We start from the raw sequence: 26,133 nt of genomic DNA, 5'->3' as shown, positions 1-26,133 counted from the left end.
GATACATCATTCACATGACCGTTGTAGCCAATCACTGGTCTCAGTAGTGACGCTGTATGAATAGCACGTGACCACTGAGGCCAGTGTACTATATACTGTTTCAGTCGGAGATGTAGTTTTGAATTAATCAAAGGATTATGATCTTGCCTATGATGAATTCTCTAAAAATCATTAAATCATGAACGGTAAATTTGCTCATTTGCCAGACTTTAATACAATGTACCACTATTACCATTCGATAGAAGAAGCGAAATACTATGCTACTGTTGCACCGCTACTCTCATTTCCCTCCACACTAGGGTATGCACTCTTTCTGGTTCTCTTCCTCCGCACAGCCCTTTCAGCGGCCTGGAGGGCACACGCATGACATCACCCTTAAAGGCACAGTGCATGCTCCTAATTTTGTTCTCTACCAATCCCTGCACAACTCTGCCTATATTAGGCATCTTGCCTCCATGCAGGATGTCTAAACAGTTGGTGAATATTAGCCATTGTGACAAAGCCCCAATTTTTGTATTCTGTCTTTTGACTCTGATTCTTGACTACTCTGACCTATGTGCTCCCTGACCTCAGCTCTGTTAATTGGTCTTTGCTATTGCCCACTGCCTGCCTTGAACCTCTACTTCAACCACATTTCTGCATCTGTGCTACCAGCTCTCACATTCACCTATAAAGCCACTTTGCTCCTGTACAGACCATCAGGTACTGCGCTTCGGCCCTGCGCAGCATCAATCGCCACACCACGACTATCTGTGAGAGTAATGGCTTGGGGACCCCGCAGCAAAGACAGTATCTTGCTTGGAGGGGTCAAGGTATAAACTGGGGTTCCCCAGGTGCTGCATCCACAGATAGCCCTAAGCCAAACCTGTCTGTGGCAAGGCGGGTCCACATCCGCCAGCCTGACAACTACTGGGCCAGTTCTCAATGGTATTAATAAACTGCCCAAAAACAATGGCACAAATACAACTGTAGTTGAAATTTGGGTACTCTGTGATCTATTTATGGTATTATATACAGTATTCTTGAATGGCTACAGTAGGAAACTATATGACAAAACAACATTTTTATAACTTTTTTGTATAAATTATTGTATTATCACTGCATTAGTTACTACCGTAAATTATGAAATCAAGCGGAGATCTTTAGCTACATAGTAATATTATTATGAGGCTAGCGGACTGTGCAATCGTGGGGCAATCTGCCATTATGTATTCCTAGGAGGACTCTTATAACTGCTACTTAGTTTACGAATCTAAGGGGAAATTAGAAAATTAAAAAGAACAGTTGTTTTGTGTCCCAGAACACAGCGGAGCTGGTCTTGTTAATTCCTCTGTTTTTCGCTCCTTCCTAACCAAACAAACAAAATGGACAAATCAATATTGGAGCCTTGAAAGTTCATGAATGGTATTTTCTAAATGATCCTGATCACGTCTGATGGATGGCTTGATAGAGTAGCTCCAAGGGATGAATTCAACACGTCTGCTATCTGGTCAGATTACATCCACTGCTCCATTGTGTTTGCTCATAAATCTTTATTAGACGACATGCATGGCCACGTGTGGGCTTCAGTGTTAGCATATTATGATGAAAGCTTTATTAATCATGGGCATTTAATTACAAAGATGCCGTTTTGTCATATTTTATGTCTGACTACAACTTTCAGCATTTTATACCGCAGTGATGCTGAAAATAGGAGCTTGGGAGCAACTGAGAGATAAAAGATGGTGTTACCACATACAGAGCTAACTAATTTGCAAACCAGCAGTAATCAGCTTATCATTAATTATGACAAGATCACAGTGTTTGATCTGTGATGCTCCACAGGAACGCAGGGGAGCCGACTGCATTAGCTTCACTTGGAGATTTGTTATATGTAAATAGTGCAGATCCAGAGATAAACTATGTACATTCTTCTAGAATTACTATTTTCCAAGGTTTGTTGAGTTGTTACTGAGCCAGAAGAAGCAACATATAGTCCGTGAAGTGACACAAGTGGTCTGCATGTTCACCTGATGTCTGCTGGTCTGCTGTCAAGTTGGTTTAATTATATGGTCCTTGTCTAAGACATAGAGCTGTCTGTGGACAGATTTGTATCCAATGCAAAAAGCAAAGAAGAGCTCAAATGCACAACTCTTCAACAACTTAAAGGTTTGTCCGAGATCAAGAAAGAAAACGGGCAACTGGTGGGAAATTAGGAAGCGCATGGGAAGAGAGACAGACTTTACATAAGCAAGAAGAAATTGGGTTCTACCAGGCTTCTGCAGGATGAAAAGGCTACACCTATTTAGGAGCAAGGCCTGCTATACAATGCGGCACACTCAGGTGACTTCCTATTTTGGTTCCTGGGTGACAAGAGAAGCATTTGCTGGTGCAATAAAGTTCTTCATTATCAGCATAATGAAGTGGAAGCTGTCAGTCAATGCCATCCTAGGAAAGGCCTGTGACTGCCAATTCGCCAGGAGATTTCCATGTGACCAATAACATCATGCTGGCAACACGTTCTGGCACCATCCTGGCTACTACACCGACGAGTAACTCAGCTAAACAAGACCCCTTTCTGTCCCCAGGTCATGAAAAGGCCCTACAAGTTCACCACCAGCCCAACCCAGCTTCATCTGAACATAGCCTTTTAGTCTAGTTTCTGAACCTACAAAACACTGAAAGTAAATTTGGCTCTTCTACATCTGAATGGCATTTTATTCCAAGAGCTACCAATCCCTAGGTTATCTGGGTCTGCTACTTTTCATGGATAACAATGACCAATTATTAATATAATTGACCTATATTACTTTATTTAACTATATTCAAACTACATGGGCAATGAAATTTACATAATCTCCTATGGAGTTTATAAACTACATGTCATTGACATTAGACTTTATGGCCTGTGCTTTATCACTGTAATATAACACTTGCTCCAATGAGACATTCCAGACAAGTCCATAGAAGTAGAGCATTAACACCGTAAACCCAAATTAGGAGCCTCCTTTGTCTAGTTGCTAGTCATGTTACTGTTGCGTAACATGGAGAGATTTAGAAAAACCCAGTCAATGAAACAAGATCTGAATTTGTATGTCTGTGTGACCACTGGAATCTTTCCAAACCAATGTCTCAAAGTCTGATTCAGCACCCAGTGAGCGGTTTGCGCATTTCTTTATAATCCTCTTCTGAATGACAAGATGTCAGGGCAGGACATAGTCTGGAACGCAGACACATTACGGAGGTGCCACAGAATCCCTATGACTCTGGGTAGACAGTTACTTTATATCAGGACTCAATGAATTGCTACAACTAATTTATTCAAGAAGAGAGAACTTGATGCCTTCATCCAACAGTAACCCCTATACTCTAATCACTTAAATACACTTCATATCAGTACATGCAGAGATACTTTTATGAATAGTACCGTATTTAGTAAATAATGGCTTGACCGTTATGCAGAACAAGTACTGTTACCTCTTATGTAAACTGATTTTTGGTTGTGGGTTGCAAACCTCATGCGACTTTGTCATCATAGGCTGCAAAGCAAGTTGCATGCGATTTCCTGTGACCTGTCTGTGATTTGGCTGTTTGACTTGAGACTTGATGTCACATGACAGAAGTGCCGTGTAGTCCTAGTCTGAAGCTGGCTATAAGCATACAACAAATAATGAAGCCTTGAAGCAATAAATATGGCTTTTGTGATGCCAGATGAATCAGACATGAGCAAATTATTTTTTAGGAAAATGTTAATGTTTTTATTAATTATTAACTAGATTTGCAGAATTGTGATATGCATTTAGCAAACTGACAAGTTGTGTACGACAAGGACATTCTTCCAGTTAAATATCCAGTAAGGGTATGTTCATATTTGGGAGATTTGCTGCAGATGTCCTGCAGCAGCAAAATTTGCAACATGCAAACATACCCTGAGGTCTTGTTCACACGAGCGTACATCAGTCACTGTTTTCACAGCTGCCCGATATACGCTACGATCTGATGAATTGGATTCCAATGCTTCAGATCACATGGCCATATTCCCACAGCATAAAAGCCCACGTCCGGGCCAATATAGTGCCGAGCGCTTTCACGCCGGCCCACAAAGATAGTCCTGGAACTATCTTTCGGGCTGGAATATGTCGGCCGCTGCATAGGCTCCTATGGGAGCCAATGACAGCGCCGGACAAGGGAGGTGGGAGGGATTTTAGCAGCGTGACTTCTAAACTCCCTCCCTCTTCCTCTCTCCTCCCTTCCGGCTGTTTGCAATAGGAGGGGAAGAGCTAATCCCCTCCCATTCCTGGCTACTGACAAGGGGTGGGAGCTTAGCTCCGCACCATCCTGCCCCCTCCCATTGCAAATAGCCGGATGGGAGGAGAGAGGAGGTGAGCCAGTGAGGGGGAGGGAGGAAAGGCCCAACGGCATTGCAGGCTCCGCATGTATGCGTCAAGGCCCGTGCCGTCTGAATGGGTGCACAAACGACCCAATATGGGCTGTGTAACTAACACCCATCAACGAGGTTGGCACTAGTCTACCTGGCCTTCACATAGGCTGATGCAGACAATATGGGGAATGTTCACCAAGATATCATTTGTAGAGGGGGGTCTCCATGCACATTCATTCACAAGTTGTTCAATACGAACAACTGTGACTTTACACCAGCGACTATTTATTAGTTGAGCTGAAATGAAACGACTACCGACTATTGAATAAGTTATCATTTATCACCCTATTGGTGGCCGTATTTACATAGAAAGACAGTCGTTTGTGTTCATTCAATGGAGCGATTATTTAGACTATAGCTTTCCTGCATAAAGCCACCCTTACGTTCCCTGTGCAATGTAAGCCAAATATTGAAATGACTAACATAAGATCACAGTCTGTTAGATAAAAGACTTCTTTAGCATACAAAAAAACCCCAAAAACTTTATTTATATAGCGCCAACATATTCCGCAGCGTTTTATATCTCCATAGCAGGCAGCCTGTGCTACGTATATACAGTATTTTCATAAACAGCATTACAAACACATAATGTCGTCTTGTACATCAATTAAAGAACAAACCAATTAAATGTAAAAAGATGTAAAGGGAGTAATGTCAATTTTACAAACAGTATTGCTATTGCTACATAATGATTAAAAAACAACCAATAACGAAACAAAACAGTATATATTTATTTAATTTATATTATAATCTTAAATACATCTCTAGATACCTGAAAAAGTCTACTTGCCAAGACTACCTGTGCAAGATTCTGTAACATTTTGTGGCTGATATCGCAAGAACCAGCTATTAAATCCAGTAACAACTAAGGCTCAGAGCCACCCACCAGGATAAATAATAGGTGATGCCCAAATTATACACCAATTAATCATTCTGCATACAAGTACATACGTAACAAAGTGTACAGAGAAGACACATTGTATCAGTATACAGGACTCAACAAGTCTCAAGGTAACAGGACACACCACCCTTAACGCTAAATCATACATTCTTATTTCAACATGCTTGTAAAACCTTCATACATTTCAAGCATTTTACAGTAAATGGCATATTTTACAAGCAGTTTTATCGTCATGTTTGATTTTAGAACGTTTTGAACATACATTTTTCTGGCTCTTTTGAAGTCCTGAAGGGAAGCCAATAGGAAAAATGCCATACCTACAGCATGTTGTATTCATGAAAAAATACCACTGACTCCCAAAATGCAGTAAAAATGTCTAAATGCAAAATGCTGTAGATTTTTGTATATTTTCCTATATAAATTAACCAATGGCTGCAGCAGTTAAAAAACATGCTGTGAAAAATGTCAATGAAAACACCATGAAAAGTGTGTTTACAAAAAGATTTTTAAATTTGACCCATAACAAACAGGCTTGGCACAGCTGGGTGTGCATGTGTTCTCAAAAAGGGGACTAAGCTGCTGCCAGATTCCTCTAGTAACAGCTTCTCTACACTGAAAACAAAAAGGATCTGCCATGTTCAAATCCAACAACCTGATCTCCCCTCCCACGACATCAGACACTGGGGCACAGTCAGAAGGCCCCCTTTACACATTAAATGTTAGGCTGATCATCACGGAATCTCCAGGTATGGCCAATATCCATCCAATGTAAGTGGATATCTTAAAGGGAACACTGCTCTGTACAAGCTGTCTCGGGTGGTGATGTCAGTGCTCATGCAGTCATTTAAAAGACTGACAGCCCGTGTAAAAGGGCCTTAACTTTTTCCTTTCCAGACTGCCCAGCCTAGAGGGAACACTGGTGGGATTATCCCTTTAAAACGGTATTAGGGGACATTAACTGTTGATGTCCTATCCAACTATTGATGAATAGGTCATCAATAGTTGATCGGCTGGGGTCTGCTACTCGAGATCCCCGCTCACCACCTGATCATTCTTTGTCGTCATCGCTGGTCAGAACCTAAAGCATAATAGCCAGCTTCACTCCCACTGAAATCAATGGGAGCGCTGTCTCCTATTACACTTCAATATGATCTGGACTGGGCATTTGGCGCTGGCCACAATGAGAAGTCGGAATTATAATATGAGGCAATTGATTTTAACCCTTTCCAATCCACTGTCTGATGTCTAAAGACATTCTGATTGAAGGCTGTACAGCTCCGATGTCGGTAGACCTCCGGCAGGGTATTCTTACTGTAGATTACTGGCTGCTCTGTTGTCGGGGGCCTCTCCAGCATGTCACATACCGCAGTGCTGGCTCTAGCCAGTAGATGGCGCCATTGTATAATGACAGAAAGAGAAAGCCCCCTAGGAAACCCTAAATCCAAAATTGGATTGCAAAGGGTTAATAGAAGTGAAGCCGACTATTATACTGACCAGCGATGACAATGATGAACGATTAGAGTAACAAGTATATAAAAAAAGCTACACAAGGTGAAGCTCCTAATATTACCTATTTATGCTGGGTTTACTGTATCACCAATCCTTAAATAAATTTCCTTGTATATGGGACAATATTTGTGAATAAGAGCAGACAATTCTTTACGTACATCTATATATTCACTCTTGATACACTAAACTATAAATCAGATTAACAGATTCTTAGCCCAAAAAGGAGTAACTTTTAAACTAATCAGTATTACTGTAAACACAGTATTCCCAGACAGAAAAGCAGAACATTCGGAGACAGACAGCAACAGCTGCGTACTTACCACTAGAGCAGTTGGGTCCTCCCCATCCCGGCTCGCACTGACAGGTGTTGGGAGCGATGCAGCGGCCGTGAACACATTTATCAGCACAGTGAGCTGTCACACATCAAAAGAAAGAGAAGGGTGAATCAAACAGCACCAAATGTTCTACCAGCACATCAGAACATTATTACATTCACTTAACTTGCTTTAATTTATTTATTTTGTACTAACACTATGCTATTTATTTCTATGACTCATTTTATATAATCTTTAGAGAAGTAAGTGCGTTGAAAGCCAAATTATGCAATACAGTGTTGGAAGATGTACTGAGGGTCCTATTAGTAAAATTAAAAGTTTACAATTGGTAGTATCATCAGTGGAGGCCTCTGGGCAACAATCCTAATTAGTGTTGAGTAGTGATGAGCGAGCATACTCGCTAAGGGCAATTGCTCGAGCGAGCATTGCCCTTAGCGAGTACCTGCCCGCTCGAGAGAAAAGGTTCGGGTGCCGGCGGCGGGCAGGGAGCTGCGGGGAGGAACGGAGGGGAGATCTCTCTCTCCCCCCGCTCCCCCTGCTGACTGCCGCAACTCACCACTCCCTCGCGCCGGCACCCGAACCTTTTCTCTCGAGTGGGCAGGTACTCGCTAAGGGCAATGCTCGCTCATCTCTAGTGTTGAGCAAATCAAACCAGTTGAACCCTGTCTCGGCAAACCCTAACGTCAGACAGTTCATCACAGTTGAAGAAGAAGAGGGTGATGATGGTCCTCCTGTAGCTCAGCAGTTAGAACTGTTGCCTTGCAGTACTGAGATCCTAGGTAAAGTTTGAATGTTCTCCCTATGTTTTATAATAATCACTTTTATTTAAATAGCACATACATATTACACAGCATTTTACTTCACTTGATATTTTCTGTCTGCATTGGGGCTCACAATGTATACACCTATTGGTGTGTTTTTGGAGTGTGAGAGGAAAGCAGGGCTTCAGATTTGAATCTAGGGCCCCAGTGCTGCAAGGCAACAGTTCTAACCACAGAGCCACAGGAAGAAGGCCACCACCACCAATAATAATAATTCTTAAGGGTACTGGTTAAGTTCTTGCTCAGTTCAAGGTAATTTGGACCAAACCAAAAACTTTTTAACCAAATTTCAGAAAGTTCAAAAGTTTTAAAAAGTTTGCTCTATACTAATCCTTTTCATCATTATGTGGTCTAGTTGTTTATATCCCAGTGCCTGCCATTTTTATCATATAGGTGGCTGAGACTCCCTGAGTGACACTCTTTCTAGAAGCGGTCCCCGTCCTTTTGTACCTTGTCAGTCACATTCAACTTTGAGTGATGGTTGGGAACCACATTCAACTCAAGAATGGAGGAGAGAAATTTTTAGGTTGTGGGAAGGTTGTGACTTTGGCCATTACACACATCATACAATGAAAGATTGCACTACGACCATGCTACATCGCATCCTAATGTAAGTGAATGTGGTTGCTTTGTAATTTGCAGTTGCTGCGACACTCATAAGAAATCCATTAGGCTTGGATTTCCTACAATTATTTCATCACATTCACTTACATTAGGATACAATGTAGCAGGGCCACAGTACGGTCCTTAGCCACACAATGTATGTTGCACCAAAGTCACTGTGTAGCCCTAACTTAAATGTTGAGAAATAAGAAATTGTGAAATTGCAAACTTTTGCTGATATTTCAGTGTAAAATTTGACACGAGTATTACGTCATCCGAATTGGCGCAGTTTGATGTTTAGGATACATTATGTCTACAACATCACTTAGCAGTGCATATTGGCATAACTCAGATTACCAGGATGAGCCACACAGAAAGAGGTCACAAGCCACTGCCTTATAGGGAAGAGTAGTCACCCCCAACACCTAGTAAGATGGGGCCCAAAGGCTCCTCTACTACATGTGAAGACAGCAGTATGGTAGGTGGGAAAACTGTTGGAGATTTTATATCATGTCTAAGGGGTTTTTTAAGTTAGGCCTCTGAACCTGACGTGATCATACAGGTGACTGCCAATCTTCAGCCTTAAGAGACCTGCTTCAGCAAATCCTATAGCTCTGGAACGAGCTCTTTCCTACTACTGATCGACCCATCCTGTACAAAACAGAAAGAATACAAATAGGATCTGCAATCATTTTGCAATCAGTGGAGGTCTGACCTCTTGGCCACCATGATCCTGAGAATGAAGAGACTGCAATGCTAGTTTAGAGATGCATCCCTTTTACCATCTGAGAAACTTTGAAGAGGATGCAACACTAGAGTCGTGCTAAAAATGCACCGCAGACCTTTCATTTTTGGGATTTCGGGGATGCCAGAGGTGAGACCCCATCTAATCATAAAGTGATGCCAGGCGTATTCTAGTGATATCTTATTTTTCCCAAAATAACGTACATTGTAATAACCTAAACAAATGAATACTTTGTAACTTCCTTTGTCTTCAGCGCAGTGATTAGGGACGTAATAGAGCATGAAGCGTTATGTTTGAACAGCTGCTTATACAGAATATTAACAATGCCAAATTCAAAATGGGGAAACGTTGACTAGGAATTCTCTCTGAAATTGGAGCTGAAATATGTGATCCTTATAATAGAAGGAGTTGGCGTTAGTAGCCTCTCTCTAGCACTAGAGGTTAATGCTGAACTCCCCTCACCCTGTGAGTTCGCTTATTATTTGAGTTTGGCTCATTTTCCTGGCTTGCTGCCATTCAGTCACCAACTGAAGGGAAAGCTTGGGCACAGCAGCTGGGCGTAGACACTATGGTTGTGTTTATGTAGTATTACATTCGCACACAGCTAGTCAAGAAGCTTCTCTTGTTACACGTACCAGGATTTAACCAATTGATTAAAATGGGAGAAAAATTTGGAATATTTTTTGGTCAAGAAAGCAAAGCGGTTGGCAATCCAATCTTATTAATAAAAAAATGTATTATTCCAACAGCTAACTCTCCATTATAATCCCCAGGAGGCTCACAACACAGACTGCATGGTATGCTACACCCTCCCTGCTAATCCTCCGCAAGGAAAGTGCGGAATAATAGGTGGAGCAGAACCGCACCAGCTTTCCTCTATGCATCATGTTCAAAAATACTAACGTGAAGAGAGATTACGGATGGTGATTGTTAAAAGAATGAAGGACTATATTACTACTCATACGGTGGTGCTTTAAAGTTTGTGAACCCATCAGAAATTTCGATATTTCTCCTTATATTTGACTTAAAACTATATAAGAGTTTTACACAAGTCCTAAAAGTAGATAACGAGAACTAAATAAAAGAAATGAGTCAAAATCTGATTAGTCCTGAATGTATTCAGAACACCGCATTACCTATAGCAGCTGTTCTGAGTACCACAGAACTATCCTATTCATGGGACAAGCCTGTAGTACTCAGAATGGCCACTATAAATAATACGGGGTTCTGAGTCTGAGCATGATCACGCTTAGATGTAAACAGTGAAGAGTCCCTGCACTCGCAGGAGCGCCACAGGCCCTTCAATCAGCTGACTGGCAAGGATCCCGAGTAGTAGACCCCCACCGATCAGATTGATGGCCTACCCTAAAAGCTGCACCAAACTGCCACCTTCTCAGCATGTGTTGTTATATGTTTTGGCATATTTCTACAAAGGTAAACTAGAAAGATAACTTAATCCAAATGTTTCCCTTTTTTAAGAACCCTTGGCAAGCAATTCATCAGAGGGTCATGCATATGACTGTATGAAGATTTGGTATCAAGTGGCGCTCTGTATGTTACTTAACTGTGACTGCGTGTTTCCGCATGGTGTTCTATACTAGTACTGTATGAGTTCTGTGTATTTCTATTCTGCGCAAAATTCAGAAGATGGCGTGCGGCAATAATACGGTTGCGTCCATGAGCCCTTAGTAATGCATTAGTGATAATAGTTCATTACTTTATTATATAGTGATTCCTCAAGGTACAATGACCTTGGGATACAATATTTTCTAACTAGAATGCTCTTTCTGAGCCCATTGTAACTTAAGACCAGATAAAACATACAATGTCACAGTCTGGACCTGCAGCATGTGCAGCCAATCGGCATGGGTAATCACTGGTAAAACACCTATATTACTGAAGTGTCAGTATTGATTGACTATCTAGTAGCACTTCTCTACAGTATATGATGGTACTACATGTTCTGTACTGTTCTTTACCAGTGCCAGGATGAGCTTCTCCTTTGGCACCAGGTGAGGGGCGTTCTATGCTATCTTTCTGGTGTACTGTGTAGAGTACAGTATCCCAGAGAAGCTGTTGTCCTCACCACAGAAAGTGATTTACAACTTTTAGCAGAGACTTAGGACTTTTGTATGCAAGGACTTGCTTTATCTGTATTATGTATCGACTTAATTTTCTTCATTTTATATTACTTTTGTTGACATTTGGGGGGCTTTGGAACCAATAAACACTTTTCTATTGAGTTACAGCTCAACATCCAATATTTTCAACATATAATGGTTGTTCCAGAAGCAGATAACAGTTCTGTTTGGGGACCACTGGTACCTTTCTATCTTTGATTTAAACATTTGGGCCTTTTGAGGTGGACATGGGTAGTACATTTTTTTAAATTATACTCTTAAATGTTTTATTATAGCAGTTTCACAGAGGTTTTTTTGAAAACCACAATGCAGTTGTTGATGCAGTTTTTTGGGCCAAAGCCAAAAGTTGATTCAAAGCAAATGGGGATGATAAAGAAAGGACTTCTATTTTCCTTCACGCTGGATCCACTTCTAGCTATGGCTCAAAAAATGTGTTAAAAACTGCAATTATATTTTTCCCTCAAAAACCCTACTGTATGTAAAAGTACCCCAAATGCTTAGTTTTTCCTTTTAGTAACCACACTTTCTTTATGTTAGACATATGGTAGAGCAGAACATATATTATGGGGTTTACATCCTGCATTGATACATCTAACTTCTACTATACTATGATGCTTTAATACATGTAAAAAGCTTCTATTCTTATTCACTCTGTGAACCGTATGCTTACACATTCAGCAGAACTTCTGTAAAGAACTCTAGGGACATTCATCTCTAGACATCTGCTTATGTCAATCACTGCCTGAGTGTCATGAACAAGAAGCGTGAACATCCACTCTAAGGAAATAGAGACTTCCCTATTTCTGCACACTACAGATTAGAATGGCTATATTAACCCTTATATAGCAAATGTGTTTAGCTTTCATATGTTGCAAGGCAATGTTGCAATACATGACATGAAGATTGCTGTATTTTAGATGCAGGGATAAAGTTACTTTGTACACATTTAATAAATAAAGTACAACATTCACCCCAGATTTTACTGGCTTATATGATACATAATCGCGAAGACAACTCTGACCTATATGCTTTATCAGGGCATGTTTATATCATATAGTGGGGTCCCCTGTTCTGGACCCCTCTTCTATGATCAAGAACAGAGAGCCACTCTGTAACTACAGCTCCTACTCGAATGGACCTAGTAAACAAGTGATGAGCGAACTTTTAAAAAGTTCAGTTCGGCTGGTTTGCCAAACTTTTGTAAAGAGTTCAGTTTGGTCCAAATTAGTCCAAACTAAACTGAAAGTTCACCAATACTCCCAAAACTGTTGTATAACACAGTCTAAAAGCCATAAAAGTCCTGCATGACACTCTGACAGTGTTACACAGAGCTTTATAGCTATTAGACAGTATTATACACCAGTGTTCAGGACTAGTGTTGAGTGAACTGTACCAGTAGAACCCTATTTCGGGTAGAATTTTGCTAAAGGTTCACTTGGGTTTGTGTTTAGTGAAACTTTTTGCAAAAAGTAGCAGAGTTCTACAGATTCAGTTAGCTGAACACTTCTGGCGAACCTATGCACTAGCTAGACAATCATTCTCTGCTGGGAATTGTATACAGTAGCCCGAGCCAATTTCTGGTATTGATGACAGCTGATCAGAGGGAATTAAAATACTGGAGTAGCGACTTCTATACAACAAGGAGTTATTGTCATGAGAAGACAAGCTCTGTATTTCGGATATCATTTCTAAGTGTAAATAACGGTCCAGCAAAGTCTTGACTATTTATTGAAAACTTCAGGATAAAATCATGCAACAGATCAATAGGCATGTTCTTAATCCCAGTATTTAATTACTAGCATCTCTCTGCAATAAGACACTAATGTCTTATTTTTCACCAATGTTTTAATGTCCGTGGTATTTGCTATTCCATACAATGCTTTGTAAAATACTCTTAGTCAGAAACCAGAACTATAACCATATCCGTATGCATAGTTAGAAGTTATCTACAAGATTTGCAAGAAGTTGTGTAAGAAAGCTGAATTGTTTAAGTGCCTACAGCAAGGAAGTAGGAAATTCCATGTCATCCATCCGGTATGATCTGAAAAATGCTTCATGGTCAGAAATGACCACATTCATAAAGCAGATGCCATCAATAAGACCTCACAAGCCACAATGTCATTACATTATCATAGCACCAAGCTTTATGAACCAGACGTGGTAAGTAATACTATTAAAGACAAGCTACTGTGCCTTACCAGACCTGTTACCTTTGTACAACAGCCACATATAAACTGTACAAACGTATTCGGACTTCTTGAAAAATACTTACGCACGCACATGTCCTTGCTTTCATAAAACCCAGGGCAACACTGAGATTTGCGCCTGTACATAGTTTTCTCTCCACGTCTATATGCAGTGCGGTAACTAATTCTGTAGAAAGCACAAAAAAAAATCATTAAAAAACAAACCAGGTTTGCTAGCTGTATTACCATTATTAGGGCTCCTTCGTGCACGCAATTTTTATCAGTGTTTTTAAACACTTTGAAAAGTTACCATAAGCCTGGGTTCACACAGGGCGAATTTGCCGCGGTTCTGCCGCAGCAGATTCGCCCGCGGCAAAACTGCCCGCGGCCGCTAATCTCGGGATTAGCCAGCCATGTGGACGAGGTTTCTCAGAAACCTCGTCCACACGGGACGGCTAATCCGCTGCGGTAAGTCCGGTTGAAACCGCGGCTTCAAAAGAAGCAGCATGTCTATTTACTTTCGTTTTTTTGTTTATTTATGTCACAGCCGCGCTCTCCTCTATGGGAGGAGAAGCAAGCGGCCGGACCGCTTCAAAGCCGCCGCGGCTTAAACCGCGACGGTTCTCCCGGCGGAAATCTCACGTTTTTTGCTGCGGCCAAACCGCGAGATTTCCGACGGGAATACGCCAAGTGTGAACCCAGCCTAAATGTTATATATTTTTCAGAGCGTATTTTACAAGTGATTTTGGTGACATTTCTTATTTTATTGCATTTATAACACACTTTTTTTTCCTGGCATTTTCCAGTCCTACAGAGAAGGCCATGAAAAAAAACACCTGAAAAATATCATATCCCCTTATACAATCTCTAACTTTGTTAACTACTTTTTAAACTGTTTGTCTCTTTAAAACAGAAAAGAGAGAAAAGATGCAGAAGTACATTGTACTCAGCTTCCTATGTAATAGATGTTCTCAAATGTTATTCTCCTGGGGTCTCACTTGATGACCCCGATTTCTGAGAGAGGTTACCACTTCATGTCTGAAAGACCATCTGCAATCCCCATTTTCATAGACAGATCACAGTCTGATTCACTTAGTGGTTAAGCATCAAGGTTACATTGTATTGCTGTAAATGGAGAACTACACTGTAATGTCAGGTCACTAGGACAGACAGGGTGTTTAACTGGAGGCAGAGGCATAAGTCACTGGGTGGTTTGTCTGATAGTTTAAAAGCTTCCTATGCTGAAGTATATCCACCAAATGCACAGTAACTCAAAGTTAAAAGAATCCACTTACTGTATTATTATTTACTCCAGTTTATTTATACAGTTATAAAACTTCAAAAATTCTGAAACAGAGCTAAACTCAATCAACGATTCCTCCAGATTACTCTTATTTTGACAACACTATGCTACTTTACAGCACATCTTACCCCCTTCTGGGTCCAAGAATCTGTACTCTCCATAGAAATATACCCTGTATGAAAAGTTCTGGATTTTGTTCTATAGAAAAAGTTTCATGCTTATTTGGGTAGCTAAAACACATCATTGTTAACTTTTCATAGCCTGTATGCAACCTGCAGCCAAAGAGCTACTGTATATACCCTACCCAAAAACAGATTATGTGCTTCCCAGCGGTATACACAGAGAATTTGGAAAACCTTAGAACAAATTAGAATAGGGCCCTCTATCTGGTATAGGTGAATCCCTTCAGGTGCTTAAGCACTCTGGCCTGTCCTTTCTAGGATTCTTGAGTTGATTCCCCATCCAGGCTTTCGAATGTTGGTACAGTATGTGTCACCTGCCTTCTTTATTTTGGTATGAGGACACGCTGGGGGGAGAGTGAACTAGGGAATTTTCTTTCAACGAATACACAAACTGCCCATATTGCCTTTAAAGCAACCTTCTGGTTTTGGGACTACTCTCCCCTGGGATTGAAGGGGGGTAAATTACCTGCAGCTGTTCTTCTCTGCCACCCTTCTGCTCCACCAGTTCCGGATACCGTTTTTGGCTGACAATACACTAATATACTAGGTAGCACAGAATGTTTAATGAATGGAGATTGCCGCATTACATGGCTTACCTGTGTCTTGTACATTTAAACCAATTCAATATATCAGTGCAGCTGGTGTAATAGACCTGGTCAAATGGATGAGCATATGATTCCTGAACTGTTACAGAATAGCTGTGAAGAGATATACAAGAAATAGATTACAGTTGCAGTCTTGTCTTTGTAGATCAATTCCAAGAAGAAAAACCAACAGTATGTTAGTGTCTGGAAATCATCCATATTCTCGTAGCTACACTACTTGGGGTTATTCAGTTTGGAAAAAAGACAGCTTAGGCGCATTCTAATTACACTGTACAAATATATGAATGGACATTACAGAGATGTTTCTAATGATATTTTTACACCTAGGCCTGTAACCATGACAAGGGGACATTCCCTACCTCTACAGAAGGCTTGAAAGTAATAATATTTCAAGTTGTGGTCTCAAGATTTCTGCAAATCAGACACTAATCCAGGGATTTATTCTGGTTGCATATTTGGAGTCAGAAGGTAATTTCCTCCAATACAGGGCAATTGGCATAATCTACCTTGGAGAAGGGGTATTGTTGTATCTGGTCTCTACCACAAAAATGGGTGGAGACCTGTCATTGTGCTGTGGGAGGTGTAGGGTACACCCCCAGCTGCTGAATGGCTGGGCTGTGCAATACCCTTCAGTTTCAGCTGCGAGCGCCTTTACCACCGGGACCCTCCAGTCTGAGCTGCAAGCGCCTTCCCCGGCGGCCTCCCTGCAATGGTCCCAGCAAGTAGACTGACAGCGGCTGGCAGACAGAACGATAGCTTCAAGTGGCTTCCCCACTGGCCTCCCTGCAATGCGCTGCGGTTAGCACTCCGCTGTTGTTAGCAAAACACCCTGTCGATGTACTGTGCCCCTCCACTGCTGTCACTGTGCACCACGGCACTGTGACTGACACAGTCCCCGCGCCTGTTCTCCTGTCAATGTGACCATAACATAACGGAGCCTCTGCATCTGGGCGCCGCAGTGAAACTGACATGTCATGCCCTAGCAGCATCTCTCTCATGCTGCCTTCCCCCACGGCTCACTACCATCTCCCTTGCCTGCGCCGCAGGAAAAGTCCGAACAGGTCACCCGGCATCTCTCAGTTGCTGTGTAGTGCTAGGGGGGCGGGACAGCAGACACACTAACACCCAACTGGAAGCTAGGGGCTTGACAGGGGGCATTAACTATAGCAAAGCCAGGTCAGCCCCTAGCTTCCGATGGAGACAAGATACAACAGTACTGGGCAGTTACCATCCTCTGGAACACCACAACAGGATATGAATGTTACTTTACAGATTTGTGTCTTTTTTTACCCATATGTAACTTTTTCTTCTATCACTTATAGAAATTTGAGGCAAATAGTGAAAGTGAATTAAGCCCTTTTTTTATGAATCTTGCTCCTGATTACTTCTTTTAATAAAACTTAAAAAATTGTGAGATCACTAGTAACTCTTTCCTGGTGTATACAATTCCATCTGTATATGGTGTTATTACTTGATGTGGAAATGCATGTTAATTTAATTTCAATAAGATATCAGTCAGAAGATAACAATGTTGGGGACCCACAATTGGGATTCTCAAAATTTTCACCTTTCAGCGACTTGCGGATTGAAGTTATATGTCATATGTATGTATATATGTGCTAGAAGTTCCATACTATTAAAAACCTAACCACCACTAAACAATTTTGGGCGTATTACCACCATGGCCTCTGTACTGGGAATCATTGGGTTTAAAGGGAACTTGTCGCCTCCTGTAAGCGCCATAAACTCAATTATCATACTTATAAGATAGGTGCTGCTGAATCTATATATTATAGATATAATATTATATATATATATAATATTATACTCAGTTATATATACTAGGGGGCTAGTTACATAATGACTAAAGATTGTTTTCACTGGAGTGGCCCTTTAGGCCATTAAAAACAGCACTAGTATATCCAAAACAACCAGTGAAGGGTTTCAGAAGTCTTCAGTCCTGTTTTTAATGGCTTGAATAAAGATTGGATGATATATTCAATTACTTGCAATTGGATGCTTTTGCTTCTAGTGAACTTTACACCATTGTTGAAATGGGATCCCTGCAGGCTTGTTTTGAAGATTGCCATCTCCTAAAGCTGGTGTCCTCCCTTCTTTGTTTTATAAAAATCACACCCCTGGACTCAGTGGGACCTACCCTATAAGCGCCATAACTTAAGACCCTTTTACTCAGTACGATATCGTTCTGGTTGTACAGGCTCCTGCGATCCGGCAGGGTTTTGAAGATAATTGTCCCATGTAAAAGCATGTAGAAACTGAACGACTGGACAAGAGTTGTCCAGTCGTTCAGTTTTAAGCATACTTAAAATCCCGAACAACAATCATTCGGTTTAAACAGCAGCCGTTCAGTACTGAACGGCCGCTGCTTACAGTGAATGGAGAGGGGCGGGGTAGAATGGGGAGTGAAATGTCCTCCAGCCGCCCTGCCTATCTGCTGGCTGTGCTGGGAGCGAGCTAGCGATGCTCGCTCCTGTGTAACAGCACGGGAGCGAGGACACACGGGAACTAGTGTTGGGCTTCGTTTGCCTGACACTCGTTATGTGTAAAAGGGCCTTTAGTTTATGGTGCTTATAGGAGGTGACAGGTTCCCTTTAAATCAAGGATTTCCATCATGTTTAGCAATGTACAGCAAAAATGCTACAATGTTAGCCAGAAAAATGCATGTGATGTTAAATACTCTTGTATAAAAACGACAAAATATTCCAGAGGTGAAACCTTTATTGGCTAACCAGAAAAATGATATATATGCAAGTTTTCAGAGCTCAGATGTGTGATGAAATAGCCATAGTACCTTTGTCTTTTTTATGCAAGAGTATTTAACATTGCATCATTGATAGACAAGGCAAAAAGGTTTATGTACATACTTTATACTGGTTACATCCAGAGCAGGTCATAAAAGTAGTTTATCTCTTAGATAATGAGGCTATAGAGTGGGCAATAATAATGGGAAATGCCATATCCTGTGACCCTTTCCCTTAGGCCGCCTGCAGACGAGCGGGTCGGATCCGGCAGCGAGAAATCTCGCCGCGCGATCCGACCCCAGAGCCTGCAGGGACGACCGCGTACTCACCCGCGCCTGGCGGCCCCGGCTCTTTGATGTGCCGGCTGCCACGCAGCCGGCGCATGCGCAGACCGGAGCCGGCGGCCAGGTGAGTGCGTGCCCCGCAGGAAATTAGAACATGTCGCGGTTTGTTTGCCGCGCGAGATTTCGCGCGGCCAAACCGCGGCCGTCTGCATAGGAGTGCGTATTGTAATGCACTCCTATGCAGACTTTCAGCGGCGGAAATCCCGCGGGAAATCCCGCGGCGGGATTTCCGCTCGTCTGCAGGCAGCCGTACCACATGCTTTTATTTACTGGCTTTTTCAGTTCATGGGAAATGATAAAACAGATGGAGAGTGAGAAACCATTATAAATCGCTCTCTGCATGTTAAATCGTATGTCCACCTTTGAACGCCAGTGTACAATTCATCGCCATTAGTCCTGGAAATCCCTTTTCCTCTATCATTTTAGCAAGTCTCTGGATTATATAGGAACATTTCCAATGATAGGTATACATTTGTGGGTTTTTCTGCTGCACTTTAATATACAGTATGTGCGGGTTCATTAAATTGTAAGTTAGAACGAGCAACGAGTTGCTTTTAAATATAAAATCAGCTTTGCAAAGACATCACACAACTTAATTCCCAGTCTGTATATATTAAAAGTACAACATAAACAATTACTGGAAAAGGCAGCGAAGAATCGCTATGTAGACAGATCAAATAAACTACTCCAAGTCAGCAGCGTAGGCCTCCAAGTAGTGCAATTTACAGTTGAAATAGCCTATTCCCTTGAACTAGGGGAAATTGACTTATTGTCTACTGGGAATGTGGCTCATATGCATTGCAAAAATTCCTGATGCATTATTTCTATTGAGAAGAGAGAAGCAGATATTTTCAATGGATGTTATTGCTACATTAATGTATCATAGTAACCAATGAGAATAATACCCATAAATTATACCAAACAGCCTAGCAATCAGCAAACGTATTACCTTCAGAGGACCCCTGACAAAATGTTTACACTCCCGCAGACCCCTACATCTGTGTCAGAGGCTCCATTTGGAGATATATTCCTACAGCAATGGCATACACCAAACTGAACACTATGGACCCCATTGAAAGTCAATGGGATAAGGCGGGTGTCAATGGTTTATGTTGTACAACATTGTAGTTTTCATTATAAATTAATCAGTTTGACATTGGTATTTCCATTAGATACAGACTTACCTTTCCCAGTGGCTACACACATTTGGATCCTCAAGGTTGAGAGAGAATGACATTCCAATCCATTGGTATAAAACTACTGCAAAGAGTCCATAGCAGTAAGATATCGAAAACATCTTCTTTCATGAAACAACCTGTTGAAAGAGACATTGGCCGTAGTAATAAGTAAAAATTGTAACAAAGTGAAAATGATGATGATTAAACTACAAATCATTACATTCAACCAGTTGTCTCCTGTGCACTGTACTGTTAAAGTCACACATGGAGGGCATTAATCTAAAACTTTTCAAACAAGTTTATTAGAAAAACACCTATTAGGGGCTGACTGGTTTGAGCAACTCCTCATATTGCAGGTCCGTGTAAAGCAAGCATTCACAATGTGTACACTTTATGCTTGCAGAGTACTGCTGCACATATTGTAAATGTTTGCTTTTGTAGTACCACCACATGTGCAATGACTTCAATGGGTTTGTTCTCATGTGCTTATATTTCCTGCACATTTAGGTCACACAAAAAAAAGCAGTATACTCTATTTTCCTGCACATCCAAAGTCTCCATAGAAGTCAATGGAGATGTGCAACTGTGTGCAAAATACGCCAGGAGATACGTGAAACACTGCATAATTGTGCAGGAAAAGGAACACATCTACAACTCATTAGACTAATTAGCCATTTCAATTGGTGCGTCTTTGTTTGCTGCACACAAATGAACATGCCCTGCGGGGGCACAAAGTACAGTGAAATACACCAATGCAAGCACAAAAAAAGCATTGTTCAGTCTACAAACACAGAGCGCTCAGGCGCACGTAAATACGCATACACTCGTGTGAAGGGGGCCTATCGCTAAAAGCGATTAAACTCAGTACCATTCAGTCTCTTATATAAGTGAGTGTCAAAAGTTGGCTTTAATTACTCTGATATAGTATTTACAACCTTGTAAAGACCAATAGTCAATGACTTCACAGCAGAAATACTGCGGATTCCGTGATCGTCTCCTGCATGGACGATCTGCGGCATTCCGCACCAATTCAAAACAATGGAGCATACGCATGTATGCTCACACGAGTGGACAGTGACTGCGATTTTCCACTTGCGGAGGAAAAATCGCAGCGAGCTCCACTTTCATACGGACTCTGCATGGATGGGTTCCAATGAAGTCAATGGAACCCGTCTGACCCGCGTCCCTTTTGCAATTGACATTGCAGAAAGGTCGCAGGACCCGTGTCATCGCTTAGAGGGGGAAAGATAAACATTTGAAAAAAAATGTGTACTGTGCATGTCAGACGGCTCGCCAGCCGGACCATCCGCAGTGTAGAAAAAGTCAAGAAATGACAGGTACACATGGACGCCGGCCGGACACAGGGTTGGATTCCGCATCGGGAATCCGATGCGTTTGTGTGCAGCCAACCTAAGAGCTTCTTCACAAACCTGTGTTTTTACAGGTATTTGCACACGCAAAATCTGTGCATGCTAAACACAGAGAATGGAACCCATCGACCTGGGTTCATTTTCATAAACACGTTTTGCATGCGCATTTTGAGCGCATGGAAAAAAGTAGGACCTGCTGTATTATCCTGAGTTTTGTGCAGCAAAAGTCCAATAGAAGTCTCTGGGAGGTGATAAAATACGCAAGGGGAAGGGTGTGATACTGCGCAAAATGCAGGAAAAGGAACACATCTGGAACTCATTAGGCATAAATAGTCGTGAAATCCATGAAAAGGGTGTGACTAGCCATTGTATCCACGACAAGAATGTGTCATTCATGCATGTGAATTGGCTTTGTGTGCGCGAAAAGTGCAGTACAATGCACAAACAAGCGCGCAACACACAGATTATGTACTTCTTTAAACCTCGTTGATGCACAAATACGCTGCACTTCTTGTATTTAGGCTTGTGTGAAGCCACCCTAAAGCCTCTTGCACATGGCCATATTACGGACCTGTGTGGTATAATTTACTTCTGGGGCCGGCTGCACACGGCCGGATTTGCATTGCGGAATCTGGAGCGGGGTCCGCCTCTGGATTCCGGAGCAAATACTGCCCATAACACGCTAATGAAAATCCCTTTTTCCTCTACATGAGCGAAAATCAATTGCGTTTTTGTCTGCTCACGGAGTAAATTCGCAGCATGCTCTATTTTTGTGCAGATTCTGCGTGGACAGCTTCCATTGAAGTCAGCGGAAGCCATCCGATTTGCGGGCCATCCACAGTGACATTGCGGAAAGGTTGCAGATTTCTGCTAGGCGATGATGCAGGAAAAGCAGAGGTTTTAAAAAAAAAATCTGTACTGCGTGTGTCAAACGGCTCGCTGTGCGGACCATCTGCAGTACAGTGAAGATTAAAGAAAGTCAGCTACACACGGATGCTGCCGGCTGGGCATGTGGAATCCGACCCTTCCGTGTGCAGCCGGCCTGAGACCCTCTGCTTTAATACAGAGGCACTATATGACAGAGATATTCTCCTCCTAGAAGCATCAGTGTCATACAGAGGCACATGTGCCGGTACTATGATATACCTGTGCAGACTACACGGACCGTTATTTTCATGCACATGACAACTTATGGCGATTAACTTAAAATATCGGCTTCAGGAATAACTGTTGTACATACAAAGTTTAATCACTTGAAGCTGAAGTCGATTAATGACTGTGTTGTCTGTTATTATGCTTACCGCGGGGTTAATTACAGATCACTATTCCGCATGCTGCCATTATACAACAAACAACTCGAATTAGAAACATCTCAGAATTTGTCCTCAGCTTTTTCACAGCAGAAGTAAAATATAACGAAACATCTGTTCACTCTAATATAATACGGCTTTATTTAATGCAGCTATGTATCATATACTGTGGGAAATACAGTGCTGGCTACGGCACCCCCTTATTAACTGCAGATTTCCACTTACCCATCAAAGCAGTGTAATTTGTGGGTCATAAGCAGAATGGGGGTCTAGGAGCCAGTAGTTGTGTAATATGTAGTGCATTACATCCCAAACCAAATCCACTGTACAAATTGGGGTGCTAGAGTAAAAGAACACGTTATCGGGGTCCCATATAATATATTGCTGAGTTTCATTGTCTTAAATAAGTTTAATTAAGTTATATTTCTATAACCAAACACACATTATAATCTAACTTTATAATATCTTATACTTGTTAAATTATGCCCCTTATGCTTATTTTGCGGTACATAATTGAAGAAGAGGTATATCTGTCCACTACTGGGCTATGCACACAGTACCAGTCAAAAGTCTGGACACACGTTTTCATTCCATGGTGAATGTCTCACGTAGGGCCTCCTGTCTATGGGCGATATTTCACTGCGTTAACCGCTGTGATAATCCGCATATGGGTAACACAATGAAGGCTTTTCATAGGATAACTATGGAAAGTGCCTGCCGCAATTTTCCGCGATCAATCTATCATAATGATAGGTTCATTGTGGAAAAATCGCAGTGACATAATGCTCCCCTGTGGCGGAAATCTGCGTCGGTATATCGCCCATGGACAGCCGGCCTAAGTCTTTTTTGATGGGAGACTATGTTAGAAAATGCATACAAAAATAAGTGCAACAAATATAAGATAAAATATCAAAAGATATCCACATAATTGTGAAGAAATGGTCTTATTTTCTCGCATAAAAGGTCCCAATCTTGACCATGGCTGTGGTTTCTATTGCAGCTCATCCCCATTTATGTTACACTCTCTGAACAACAATACCAATCTTAGTCAAACTGACAAGAATTATGCCGTTTCCAGGGGAAAAAAAAACAATTTTTCTTTTCCAACCCTGGACCACCCCTTTAATAGTCATGCTAGCTTTGATTCCATCATCAATTTCATAACTGTTCCAGGCAGAGCCAATATTTTCCCAGAAATCAGACAGGAAAACTCCATTACAATGCGTTCAGGCGTTGCAGAAACTCTGTGTTTTCTTTCTGTGATGGAAACCTTACGGATTTTCTACTATCCCTGTATTGTAACTCCAACCTGTGGATTTGCTGTGGAAATTCCGCAACTAAACTGTAGCATATCCGCAATGTGTGAACGCACCCATATGGTGGATAAAAACAATAATTTGGCCTAATGAAATGATTTTATCCATAAAATTATTCTCACTGTTTCCAAACATATCACCATATGAAAAACTCAGGTAATCTCCACCAATACTAAATTAGTGGGATGATGGTCTGACTTGGAGCTAAAATGATATGTGTAGGCCTTTAGTTTCTGTCCATTCTGTAGGCGTTTACAGAGTCACCATCTATTTCAATGGCAACAACTGCTGTTGACACATAGCAGTGATTGACTTCAACTTATGTCACACTCAGTGCCAACAAAGGCTTCTCTGTGGGACATAAGGAAGCTTCAACTGATGGAACAAGTGTCCTTATAGTAACAGGTGTATTGGTACTACACTTCTTGATTAGTCTTACTTGATGTATAAGATGTAGAGATAGATGACATTCTCCTCAAGGACCCTGCCCTCACTGTGTCCTGGAGCCTGGTTTAGGCATAAGGAATGGCTTAAAAAAAAAAAACTCACACCCACGCTCTAATATCAAAAGCAGCTTGCACTCTTTCCTGGCAGAGCTGCTACCCATACAAATAAGTCCTCCTGTTTACACTGTGAAAAATGCAAAGTGCCAAGCAACAACTGTCTGAAGTTAGATTTCCTTGGAGTTTAAAGCCTCACTGTTTTGTGACAGCAGCGCTTTAAATAACGGCATCTGTCAGACACCAAGGGTTAAATAGCAGCTGTACAGAATATTAGCTATACATCCCCCTGGACCAGAGTCCAGGGTACTGAAAGTTCCTACCACAGTCCTTCTGAAAAGGGGGCAAAAGGCAGCTGACCCATACGACTTTTCTGAGCAATCACTATTTTAACTCTTTAAATGTCTCTACACATGGAGCTTTAAAATTCATCAAGTCAGTATTGCATTGTGTTCTATTTTAGTAAACTTTCCTGCTTGTGTAGAGTGTAAAGAAAGACATTTTACACAAGTGATAAAAAAAAATCTATTTTAATAATGATAATGAAGATATTTTGTTTAGGCTGTTTTTTCACTGTTTTTATATAACTTTCTTTCTGTTTTAATCATTAATGAATACTCAGGTGTATTCTGTCTTCTTAAGACATTTAGGGCTAATGCCCACAGCCGGATTTCCACTGCACTGTACATGGCGGAAATCCACGGCGTTGCCCCGCAGCTATTAGGTTCTATTAAACCTAATAGCTCAATGTTCACACTGCGGAATTCAACAGCGGAATTGCGCAGCATGAAGTAAACTGCAGCATGTTCTAAATGCCGTGGGAATACGTGCGGCCGGCTTCCATTGTAGTCAATGGAAGCCAGCCGTCATGCTATACTTCTGCTGTAGCACAGCAAAAGTATCGCATGAATATGTGGGCCCACCCACCGCCGGCTGCGTCATCTGACACTGCCGGTGTGTCACGCACCGTACTGCGCATGCGCGCCGGCCCTCCATGTGGGACGCGTACAGAGTATCCGGAGTGCTAAGTACGGGGATTTTAGGGGGCAACATTTGCGGACTCTGCTGCGATATTCCACTGACGGAGTCCGACACGGCCGTGGGCATGAACCCTTAGCTATGTTATTAGATACTATAGGAGGGTGGTAGGGTGTACAAAGAGCTGAGGACATCACCAATGCTTGGCATGAAGGCAGTAATGAGTGCAAGTCACTACATCACAAATGATAATGAGTAAGACCTGGCTCACACAACCATGTTGCATATACTGTGCACAGATCTTACGCGTGGAATACACTGTACTAATCTCCCATAGGTGGCCATGTTGCCACTCACACAAATTCAGCAAAAAACGCATGCAAGAAAAACTGCAGTGTATCCTATTTTGGGGTGCATTGCGCATGCATACATGCCAAAATAGCGCATGGCAATTGGGGTTGCGCAACAAGTGCACAATGTCACGCTGTGAATTACAGCTGTTTGAGCCCGGCCTATGAAAAATCTTCAAGTTATATTTTCAGAACAGAGACGCAGAATTATACACATTCATGGTTTTCTTGAAATCAATGAAGAGCTTAAGGAACTGAGTTATTAATATTCAAG

The 26,133-nt window shown here is 41.7% G+C and overlaps 2 protein-coding genes across 3 annotated transcripts in view; one reads left to right on the top strand and one right to left on the bottom strand.

Moving 5' to 3' along the window:
• The window catches only part of C5H5orf63 (chromosome 5 C5orf63 homolog), a 287,813-nt gene that overhangs the window by 157,618 nt on the left and 104,062 nt on the right, over positions 1-26,133 (top strand). The gene's annotated exons all lie outside the window — the stretch shown is intronic.
• MEGF10 (multiple EGF like domains 10) overlaps positions 1-26,133 on the bottom strand; it is a 106,441-nt gene that overhangs the window by 51,808 nt on the left and 28,500 nt on the right. For both annotated transcript variants that reach the window (XM_066603140.1, XM_066603141.1), the window contains exons 2-5: positions 20,042-20,172; positions 15,743-15,844; positions 13,748-13,848; positions 7,151-7,243 (exon numbers count right to left, since the gene is read on the bottom strand). In XM_066603140.1, coding sequence (XP_066459237.1) covers positions 7,151-7,243; positions 13,748-13,848; positions 15,743-15,844; positions 20,042-20,154 — 409 coding nt within the window. In that variant the 5' untranslated portion in view covers positions 20,155-20,172. The remainder of the gene's footprint in view (positions 1-7,150; positions 7,244-13,747; positions 13,849-15,742; positions 15,845-20,041; positions 20,173-26,133) is intronic.

This window comes from Eleutherodactylus coqui, chromosome 5 (genome assembly GCF_035609145.1).
Source record: "Eleutherodactylus coqui strain aEleCoq1 chromosome 5, aEleCoq1.hap1, whole genome shotgun sequence".
Lineage (NCBI taxonomy): Eukaryota > Metazoa > Chordata > Amphibia > Anura > Eleutherodactylidae > Eleutherodactylus > Eleutherodactylus coqui.
The sequence above is the reverse complement of the archived record's forward strand: the minus strand, read 5'-3'. Positions and strand labels throughout refer to the sequence as shown.